The sequence below is a fragment of the Cucurbita pepo genome, chromosome LG06 (genome assembly GCF_002806865.2).
Source record: "Cucurbita pepo subsp. pepo cultivar mu-cu-16 chromosome LG06, ASM280686v2, whole genome shotgun sequence".
NCBI classification, from domain to species: Eukaryota; Viridiplantae; Streptophyta; class Magnoliopsida; order Cucurbitales; family Cucurbitaceae; genus Cucurbita; species Cucurbita pepo.
The window spans coordinates 855752-866892 of record NC_036643.1 but is presented as its reverse complement, the minus strand read 5'-3'; the positions used below and the strand labels follow the sequence as shown (position 1 = coordinate 866892).

General features: G+C 39.2%; 3 protein-coding genes across 4 annotated transcripts; all 3 read left to right on the top strand.

The window, feature by feature from the left end:
• The first annotated feature begins 570 nt into the window (after positions 1-570).
• Positions 571-4539, top strand: LOC111796517 (coenzyme Q-binding protein COQ10 homolog, mitochondrial-like). 2 transcript variants are annotated; one of them, XM_023679169.1, is made up of 5 exons: positions 571-732; positions 865-1220; positions 1562-1757; positions 3388-3519; positions 4192-4539. In XM_023679169.1, the coding sequence occupies exons 2-5, from the start codon at positions 913-915 to the stop codon at positions 4312-4314; spliced, it is 759 nt and encodes a 252-aa protein (XP_023534937.1). In that variant the 5' UTR covers positions 571-732; positions 865-912; the 3' UTR covers positions 4315-4539. The 2 variants fall into 2 exon arrangements, with proteins under 2 accessions (XP_023534937.1, XP_023534938.1); XM_023679170.1 differs by having other exon boundaries at positions 576-732; positions 862-1220.
• Positions 4540-5504: 965 nt separating this feature from the next.
• Positions 5505-7347, top strand: LOC111797372 (alpha-amylase; the record flags this gene model as incomplete). Its single annotated transcript, XM_023680358.1, has 4 exons — positions 5505-5720; positions 5806-5935; positions 6010-6815; positions 6914-7347. Coding segments are annotated over 4 exons (1407 nt in total), but the record flags the coding sequence as incomplete, so codon positions are not given.
• Positions 7348-7698: 351 nt separating this feature from the next.
• Positions 7699-11018, top strand: LOC111797144 (protein CYPRO4-like). Its single transcript, XM_023680064.1, has 2 exons — positions 7699-9585; positions 10459-11018. The coding sequence occupies exons 1-2, from the start codon at positions 7921-7923 to the stop codon at positions 10744-10746; spliced, it is 1953 nt and encodes a 650-aa protein (XP_023535832.1). The 5' UTR covers positions 7699-7920; the 3' UTR covers positions 10747-11018.
• Positions 11019-11141: the final 123 nt, after the last annotated feature.

The window sequence follows — 11141 nt, the reverse complement described above, 5'->3', positions numbered from 1 at the left end:
TTTGTGGCTGAGAAGAGCTGAAGTGAGGACGTTGGTAAATTTTCATTGTGAGAAAATTTGGGAAATCATATTCACCGAACAAAGTTCAGGGGTGATTCAACATGCTTAAGCTATCAATTAAGGTTTAAGATTGATGGATTGATATATTGAATTGTACGAAATTATACTTCTAGCTCCGTTCATGGTTTCTTATGGCTATAAACTCGAACACTAATCAACTAATTAAGATATAATTACTTTGATTAAAATTTCGTTTAATAACAAATTCTTATCTAAAAGGTTAGAGTTCAAGCCTTCACTACTAAAATAGTTAAATAGTTTATTTACTATCGTTCTTTAATGTTCATTTACGAAGGGGTCGATATTTTTAGGTAGAGAATGTTGGGAGTGAATCTCGCTAATTTAGGGAATATTTAGTTTAGAACGAATTTTGAAGGGTATGGTGAAAATCCACGTGGCATTTCCCGGGTCAAATAATATTCAAGCGCTGATCAATCACGTGTTACACGGAGAGTCCAAATCGTAGACGGATTTGGTTCGGGTCGGATCCGCAAGTTTAACCTTCCTCAACACAAAGGGACCGGCAAAATCTAAAACCGTAGAATTCTGCCTTCCATTGTATATGCTACAACATCTGGATCGTGTTCCGTTCCGATTCATTAACGGCGAAGGGAAGATTTGTTCGTGATTGCTATTTGCGTTTTACCGCCAAATCTTTGTTGCTATCAACGAGTTAGTACCTTTTTGTTTGTTTAGTTGAATTGAATCCCTAGTTCTTTAATTTCTTTCGTTCTGGTTTATTTTGTTTGCTAGAGGAGGCGGGAAACGCCTAATCGTTGACTAAGTCTTGTGATACATTAGCAGGCGTGTGCTTTCGAGAAACAGTCAAGGTTTTTACCACCAGGGACATCAATGCCGCCGTTTCTGTCTACCTCGAAGGTCGTTGAGTCATTGATTTCACGTAGAGGTGGTATCAGACATGCGATTAAATACGCAACGTGCAATGCCGAGCCGTGGAAGTATCGGAACGGTCGGCATTTAAGGTGTATTCCCGGTGTTGAGACCTCGTCGACTTATAGACTGTTCGATCAGAATCGTAAGGTTTTTTCCGAGAGCTTCCGTGATATTAGGGCTGTACAATCGAGGCGATTTCTTGGCTGTGGAGACGGGGAAGAGGCCGGCGTTTTATCCAAAATTTATGAGGAGAGGCGCGTAATGGGGTAAACAAATTAATCTTCTTCTGCGATATCAATAGCATGCGGTTTTCTACGTTTTGGTTTGATTAGAGTAAGAGTTAGCCATTGGAGGAAACATCAGTATAGGAATTTGTATTTGTCACAGTGTTGTCCTGCAGTGTTTAGGGGATCGAATTAGCTTTGTTGATAAGGCCTTTTTATTTTCTTTTGCAATTTAGAATGTGAAGCTTTTGAGGAGGTATTTAACTTAGCTTTCTTCCTCTTACGTTGATGCTGGCCAATAAAATCAGATGATCATGAAATTTTATATATATATATATTTTTTTTTACATTTTGTTGTGTTGCTGAGCTTCATTTCTTATTAGGTATTCTCCGGAACAGTTATGTGACGTAGTTGCAGCTGTAGACTTGTATCATGATTTTGTTCCTTGGTGCCAGCGGTCAGAGGTGCTCAAAACATATCCCGATGGATCCTTTGATGCTGAACTGGAGATTGGCTTTAAATTTCTAGTTGAGAGTTACATTTCACGTGTAGAGATAAACAGACCAAAATCTATAAAGGTACTAAACTTATCCATAACTTATTAATTTCTCTTACTGAATTGGTAACTCATTTTGCTAGCTAGTGGTGATATGGATGTGGTATATATTCAGAACCAAATTTAGAGTGTCGGTTTGTTTATGTTTGTGTTACATTGATTGTACTCAGATGATGTGGTGGATGCTTAAATGGTCCAAGTAGTTTGGAGATATTAGGTGTAGAAATTTTTTTCCCCTCTTCCAGTATTACTTGGAGGAATTAAACATGCTTGATTTCATAATATATTCATAACTCGCATTTATCATGTCTTACGATCTTAATAGGGAAGCCCAAGCTTTAAGTGGATATGAACTTCGGTACAAATAAAGTGAGCCATGTTGCCGTGCAGGCTGCATGCTTTTGAACATCAACCTTTTAGATCATGCCTTCACATATTTAATTCATATGCCCGATCGTGATTTTGTTCCAAACTTAATTGTATTTTCTTCCATGCATAAGAAGGAAAGTATGTCTGTGTTTCTTTTTAGACATGATAAGGAAAATTTAAATTGTACACAAGGATGAGAAAATCAGCAATGCCTATAGTGTTGGAAATCGGGGTACATGGATATTAACAAGTGAAGATGGTCTTTACAATGTGTTGGCGACCTTTTGTTGGCATTTTGAAGTTGCTGCTGATACATTGGTATATCAAGAATATTCGACATGTGCATGAAACAATTACTGATCTGCAATATCTCTTGGTACATGGACAATTTTTTTTATTTTGCTCTTTCCACGGGCACTGATATATTGCTAATCAATAGCATTTCGCCAATTTTCTCATAGGCTCTCTTCTAGTTGCAGGCAGCAGTGTGCAATGTTGTCTTTGAAGTGTTTAAGTAGGTAGTGTGCGGGTGCGGCCTATAACCCTGAGAAGCAATGCTTGGTATTGTAAATTGGACTTCGGAAATTGGTTGATAGTCTTTGTTGAATGTGGAAAAAAGAAATATAGAATTTTAGAGGCTGGCTATAAACAAGACTTCACTCACACCATATGAGCAAACACACTCCACCCATTAGACTCATCATCTCCCTCTTTGGTTTTGTTACTCTCTCTCCCTCCACTCCCACTCCCACTCCCTCTTTTTCTTTCATTATTTTTTTGTTTTTCCTTTTCTTTTTAACTCTCAGTCTCATCTCTCTTTTCCAAGTCTTTCTGTACATGTCCTAGAGTGCAAGCCAAGCACATGTTCAATTTGTGCAGACACAGCAGTCGAGAGTCTTTAGTGAAAGATTAAAAAATTGCATAGAATTTTAGAGGTTTGTCTATACAAGACAATTTTCTTGCCTTTGCTCACATCACTGCAAGCACACTCCTTTCACCATAAGAGTTTCCATTTCCCTCGTTAATTTTGTTATCCTGGTCGTTTTTTTAATTATGGAATGATGTTAAAATATAGACTTTGTTTATAATTAATGAATCAATAATATTCTCCTTCAATTCTTAATTTTCATCATTGTCTATTCTTGTATTTATGTGCATATTAGATTAGAAATGTTGATATTGTATTTTTAACGATGATTTAATTGACATGTTTGCCCTTGATTGCCCAAACTATTGATATTTCATAGGGCACTGATGATCTTGTTTGCTCTTTTCACTTGCAGACTACAGTATCTCAAAGCGCGCTTTTTGACCACTTGATAAATACTTGGGAGTTCAATCCAGGACCAGTTCCAGGGACTTGCAACCTTTACTTTTTAGTAGATTTTAAGTTCCAGTCGCCACTTTATCGACAGGTAGGTAGAGCTTTCTCTCTCCAAGCATCCTTCGAAATTTCAATTATATCATGGACATCGATTAGGAATGCAGACTCCTGTTCATGTAGAAGTCTATCAATGAGTCTCTGACTTCTCACCTTAAAAGGAAGTAATAATATTAATAATGGAACCTTATTTTCTTTGTGGTTTACCTGTGGTAGTATGAGGTTCCTCAAGGCTGGCGCCTTCTATAACTTTGATGAATAGAGGCCGAAATTATATTCCTTAATTTTTGACATCTAAACTTCAAGTGAAAGGCCAGCTATGCCTAAATCATGCGAATTTATCCAACCTGTTATTCGCTTGGAAGCATAATATTTGAACAATTTTATTGGAGGTCTCATCTCAGTAGAAGCCCGTGGCTGCTTTTAAAAAAAAAATCCTTAATTACTTACTGGTCGTGTGGTTTTGAATACTATTTTCTTTTGTAACTGGCAATATAAGTATAGTTCAATTATGCTCAACTGATTAACTCATTATACCTATACCAAAATGTTTGAGGCTGAAATTTGGACCCTTACGTATGTTCAACTCAGTAAATAAATTCAGGATGTGTTTAATATGTTACGTTCTATATTGCCTAGCTGTTTTGTCACCAAATATTCCCATACCGCCTAGAATTATAATATCTCATATAACATTCCTTTTCAGGTGGCTTCAGTGTTCTTTAAGGAGGTCGTCTCAAAACTGGTTGGTTCATTTAATGACCGCTGCCGTTTGATATATGGGCCAGGGGTTGCAGTCCTTGAAAATTCATATAACCAAAGAGCTTAGATTTGTTGAAGTTTTTCATCAGATGTATCATTTGATTGAGGAGATTTAACGAGAATTATGTTAGAATGTCAAGACTCCTCATAGAGAGCAGACAGGGGAGTAGGAAAAGTATCATAAATTTGATTGATTTATGCATACCTTGTGGGTAATTTGCGGCTTGCTTAGTTTGCTGCCCGTCAAAGGATATCTTAATTATTTGAATGAAATACAAGTCTTCTACGAACACATTGGCAACATGGAAGACAATTTTATTTTTGAGTGATTTGGTGTTTGGAGCGTGTAATCAATTGGGATCATCATCTCCACCAGTTTTCTTGGTGGCAGCTACTGGAACCCGCATCGGCAATTTCCTCTTTCCTCATCCAAATTGCATTCGAACACTAAGACAAAACTTGCAATCTCAGTGAATTACGACAAGGAAGCCCCGTCTAGGCTCTTCTACCGTGTGGGTGTGGGTTACGACAAGAGAACTTGCCCGAAAAAGCATCCTCTTATTTCTCAAAGCTAAAGTGCCGTACTGATTCGTTCTTAAGTTGGAAATTGTCTCTTACTTCTTGACTTGAATTTTGGCTGTTGAGCACTCATTCATCAATCCTCTTTACTCTTTCCTTTCTTTGACCCGTTCTCACTGTACTTGGTCTCTTTCCTTTCGTCAACCTGTTCTCACTATACTGATCAAGTGTTGTGCTGTTATGACACAACAAAAAAAAATTGTCTAATACTCCCCATTATCACTTTAGATCCTCCCCATTACCTTTAGGCAAATACAAAATGAGAAAGACACCGGATGATAGTCAATCACTATAATTAAAGTGTATCACTTTAGATCCTCCCCATTACCTTTAGGCAAATACAAAATGAGAAAGACACCGCGTCTACAAATAATGCTAGACAAGTCTTTATTATAGGCATAGCAACAATAATTTTCATAACCAAATAAATGAGAATATATGAGCGTTATAAACTAAATAGGCATAGCAATAATAATTTTCATAACCAAATAAATGGAATATATGAACGTTATAAACTAAATAAGAGTTAATATGACCAAAATCAATGAGAATATGACTGAATTAAATGAAAATTATGAACCATATGAACTGAAATAAATAAGAATGGTTATAACTAAATGAGAGTTATAATAAAAAATAAATGAGAATAGTAACCGTCGAACTAATTAACTTACAATACTAAGCATACAAGAAACGCACAAGCGACCGTTCTTCTTGAGCAGTGTTGTAACGACTTGTGACATCGCCAAACGCGCAAACGAAGCTTATAAATGCAGAATTCCCACAGCCCATTTCCCTCAAACAATGGGTTTCCTAGCTTCTCTGTGTTTCCTCTGCTACCTCTCTGTTTTCATCTTCCCATCCCCCTCTTTTTCTTCTACCTTACTGTTTCAGGTACGCATATTCATCAACCAATATTTGCAATAATCATGTAAGACTCACTTTTTAAAATCTTGAAATTGATGGTTTAATGAAACAGGGCTTCAACTGGGAATCGAGTAGCAAAGGAGGATGGTACAACTCACTGAACAACATCATTCCTGACCTGGTACATGCTAAAGTTACTCATGTCTGGCTTCCTCCACCCTCCCAATCAGCTTCTCCACAAGGCAAGCCTTCTTTCTCTGTTGCCTTTCCCTTGAAATCTAAATTTGTGTTGCTCAAACCCAAAACCCTCTTACAGGATACTTACCCGGAAGGCTTTACGATCTGAATGCATCCAAATACGGAACCCAGGATGAACTCAAGTCCCTCATCGCCGCCCTCCACAATAATGGAATCAAAGCCGTAGCCGACATAGTGATCAACCACAGAACAGCAGATAAACAGGACGAGAGAGGAATTTGGTGCATTTTTGAGGGGGGAACTCCAGATAGCCGCCTCGATTGGGGCCCTTCCTTCATTTGCAGCGATGACACTGAATATTCCGATGGAAAGGGCAATCCAGACAGTGGGGAACCCTATTCAGCAGCACCTGATATCGACCATCTCAACCCACAGGTTCAGAATGAATTATCAGAATGGATGAGATGGTTGAAAACAGAAATAGGGTTCGATGGATGGAGATTCGACTTTGTAAAGGGCTATGCACCAAAAATTACAAAACTCTACATGGATCAAACCTCGCCAGATTTTGCAGTCGGTGAGAAATGGGATTCACTTTCATCTGGACCGGACGGGAAGCCCGATCCAAACCAAGACGGACATCGCGAAGCTCTTGCAAACTGGGTTAGGGATTCGGGCGATACTGTCACAGCGTTTGATTTCACAACCAAAGGTATTCTTCAAGCTGCCGTTCAGGGGGAGCTATGGAGGTTGAAGGATTCTAACGGGAAGCCGCCGGGATTCATCGGAATCAAGCCGGAAAGTGCCGTAACTTTCATCGACAACCACGACACTGGTTCGACGCAAAAACTCTGGCCGTTCCCTTCCGATAAAGTGATTCAGGGATATGCATACATTCTCACGCATCCTGGAACGCCCTCCATTGTAATCCACTCAACAATACGGTTTAGGTTTTTGAGTTTCGAAACTTAATACCTGTAATTCACGTAGTGTAGGTCTGAACATTTGTTTGTTTGTTGCAGTTCTACGACCATTTCGTTGAATGGGGATTGAAGGAGGAGCTAATCAAATTGAGCGCAATCAGGACAAGGAATGGGATTGGGGAAAGGAGCACGGTGAATATTATGGCTTCTGACGGCGATCTATACGTTGCTGGCATTGATGGGAAAATTATAATGAAGATCGGACCGAACACCAATCTTGGAAATCTGATTCCGTCGGATTACGTGCTTGCCACTTCTGGAATGCAGTATGCTGTCTGGGAGAAAAAGAAATGAATCCTTGAATATCCGCCATTGATGAAATAATTCCTCTCTAGAGCTCCATTTCCGTTTTCAGAAAAGTTGTCGGAGAAGATCGTCTATAACTTTCATTTGATCTATCCACTTTAAAGAGTGTTTATTAAATTTCTGTTTTAAAATTAAAAAAGATTAATGAAGTTAATATTTTAATTAAATAAGCTTACTTGAATTCCCAATTCGTCCAATCCACCACTCACCCAATGAAACACCACAGCACACTACTAACGCAGTTTATAATATGGGCCGACATCTGAGCCCAAAGTAAAGCCCAATAAATGAAAGCCCACATTGATTCCACGAGTTTTCACCGGCAGCAAGCAAGCGCGTAGATTTTCATTTCGGTAGTGATTTTAAAATTCGGGCTATAATTCTTTTTTAATGAACGAAATTACAAGATGCCCTCAATTTTTTATTTTTCTCTTTATTTATTTATTTCTTACCAAATTCTTGTTCTTTTTTACCGTAAATTGGATTTCACAATTTCACGGAGCTTTCAGATAAGCCCAAGGCAACCGGTTATTGGCGGTAACAAGTGACCGGTTTTGTCGTCTTTTTGAATAAGGAGCCCTAGAAAGGATCACTACAGACCGAAACGTTCCAGATTTTCAAATTTCCAAATTGGCGCCTCCTCGTTTCTACGTCTCCATCTGCCCTCTGGATTCCGCATCATCCTCGATTTGATTCGATCCGATCTGCATTTCTGAAATTCAAACTCGGAGGTATTGATAATGGGAGCATCTCACAGTCGCGAGGGTCTGGAACTGTCAGATTCCGATCGTGAAGATGGGAACGAGGTAACGAATGAAGAGGAAGAATATGAGGATGTTGAAGAGGAGCACCAAAGATCTTCAGAACGACGACCGAAAACGCCATCGTCAGTGGACGAGGTCGACGCGAAACTCAGGGCTCTTAAGCTCAAGTACGGATCGTCTCAGAAGCCAAGCCTGAAGAATGCAGTGAAGCTTTATCTCCATATTAATGGCAATACTCCTAAGGCGAAGTGGGTTGTCTCCGAAAAACTCGCTTCTTACTCTTTTCTCAAGTCCTGCAGAACTGGTGAGTGTGGCGACGATGAGGAAGAGGAGGAAGATGATGATGAAGAGGAAGAGGAAGAGGAGGAAGGGCAAGATGACTCTTGGTGGTTTTTGAAGGTTGGATCGAAAATTAGAGTGAGAGTATCGTCTGAAATGCAATTGAAAACATTCGGAGACCAGCGCCGCGTGGACTTTGTCGCGCAGGGTGTCTGGGCATTGAAATTTTTCAGCAACGAAGATTATAAGATTTTTGTGGAAAAATTTCAGGGGTGTTTATTCGAGAATACGTATGGTCTTGAGGCTACGGAGGTGAATAAAATGAAGGTTTATGGGAAGGACTTTATTGGTTGGGCGAACCCTCAAGCGGCGGATGATTCAATGTGGGAAGATGCGGAGGAGAGTTTCTCAAAAAGTCCGAATTCGGCTACGCCTGCCAGGGCAAACGATTTAATGGAGGAGTTTGAGGAAGCTGCTGATGGTGGGATTAAGAGTTTAGCTTTAGGGGCATTAGACAACAGTTTCTTAGTCGGTGATTCAGGAATTCAAGTCGTCAAGAACTTCTCTCATGGAATTCAGGGAAAGGGTATTTATGTGAATATTGATCATGGAAATCGGGGTCCTCGGGAAGGTGGTTCTAGTTTGGTCTACTCAACGCCGAAGAAGGCTCTTCTAATGAAGGCCGAGACCAATATGCTTTTGATGAGTCCAATGAACGAGGGGAAGCCTCATACGTCTGGACTTCATCAGCTTGACATTGAAACAGGGAAAGTTGTTACTGAGTGGAAGTTCGGGAAGGATGGGGTTGATATTTCAATGAGGGATATTACTAATGACTCTAAAGGTGCTCAGTTGGATCCGTCGGGCTCCACATTTTTGGGTTTGGATGACAACAGGCTTTGCAGATGGGATATGCGAGACAGGAAAGGAATGGTTCAAAATCTTGCTAATGCTAGTACTCCTGTCTTAAATTGGGCTCAAGGGCATCAGTTTTCTAGAGGCACCAACTTCCAGTGCTTTGCAACCACTGGCGATGGCTCAATCGTTGTTGGGTCGCTTGATGGAAAGATCAGGTTGTATTCTATCAATTCAATGAGACAAGCAAAAACAGCTTTTCCAGGCCTTGGTTCACCCATTACACATGTAGATGTTACCTATGACGGGCGGTGGATTTTGGGAACAACTGATTCCTATCTTATTCTTATTTGCACTCTCTTTACCGATAAGGATGGGAAAACGAAGACTGGATTTTCTGGTCGAATGGGGAATAGGATTTCAGCTCCAAGGTTGTTGAAACTGACTCCTCTGGATTCGCATTTAGCTGGAGCAGACAAGAAGTTTCGAAATGCTCAATTCTCATGGGTATGTTTGTTTCTCGTGTTCTCAATTGTTCCAACTCTTAATTTTCTTGACCTATATGCGTCGCATGTCCTCTTACTAGAACATACCCGTTTCAATGATTTTATCACTGTGATAGGGTTTTTTCTTTAATCTTTTGGGAATTTTTTTACATTTAAAATGCCATTGAAAATTCAAATCAACAAGCAAAAGGGTAGGAAGATGAACGATTCATTCTCTAGCTGCTGCATGAAGGCGTGAGCAATTACTAGTTCATCAGCTTGACATTGGAATTTAGTTTTGTTTGAACGTCATGCTGCATTTTGGAAAAGGCTTATTCAAATTTTTTTTAATTATCAGCTTCAAAAACAATAACGTGTCACCTTTTTTCTCTGTTTGTGTTTTTGTTCCTTTCATTTTTTGGGTCTTTTACTTTGTCCCCTGTTTGTTCTTCTTGATCAATAGGTTCTCCGTCTGTTTCTTCTTTGTTCATGCAATGTTGTCATACTTAACAAACGATATTTTTTGAGATCATAAATCTTCCATAGATCAATTGAAGAAAAGAAGATAAAGCCATTTGAATCATTGCTAACATTTCATAATTTAAATAGCCAGAGATACATAAGCAATTTGTCTTAATACTAGTGGAATTGAGTATCACTGAAGCTGAAAAGTTATGACTGCTCATAGTGCAAAAACATATAGGCAATTGGAATTTAAAAGCCTATATAGATTACAATTAGCATTTGCATATAAATTTCCTTCCATATCAGGACCTACAACCAGGCTATGTTAGGCTCATTGGTTTATCTTGTCATGTGTTTTATTATCTCAAACCGTCGTCTCCAAATAATGTTCTGTACAGATTTTAGATTATCATTATTACTATTATTGTAGGTCACTGAGGATGGGAAGCAGGAGCGCCATTTGGTTGCGACAGTGGGCAAATTCAGTGTGATATGGAACTTCCAACAAGTGAAAAACGGGACACACGACTGCTACCGCCATCAAGAGGGCCTAAAGAGCTGTTACTGCTACAAGATCGTTCTTAAAGATGACTCCATTATTGATAGTCGTTTCATGCACGACAAATTTGCAGTGACCGATTCGCCCGAGGCTCCATTGGTGATCGCAACGCCCATGAAAGTTAGTTCCTTCAGTATATCCAGCAGGTTAAGAGGCTGAGATTCAGTACCAGCCAGCATATATCCTCCGCTACAGGCTTTTGTTCTTCTGATGCAGTTATAGCTGCCTCTTTCCAAGTGGCATGTAAGGTTTAGAACCTTATATATTATAGATACCTTGGGTAGTTTTAAACATCTATTAATGAATTCTCTAAATGTATTTGTAATTGTATTCTATTTTAAGCTCTTTGATGCCCCGTGGTAGATTTTCTTTATCAATTGCGATTGAGAAAGCAATTATTCTAATATCGACCTCAATTTTTATTCCTTGTACAGGCTTTGGATTTTTTTTCATCCACTCTGATAGCACTTGTATTTAGTTGGTCCAACTTTTAAGGATTTTGCATGTAATCCACACTCTGATAGCACAAACCTTCAGACTTTTTTTTTACACGA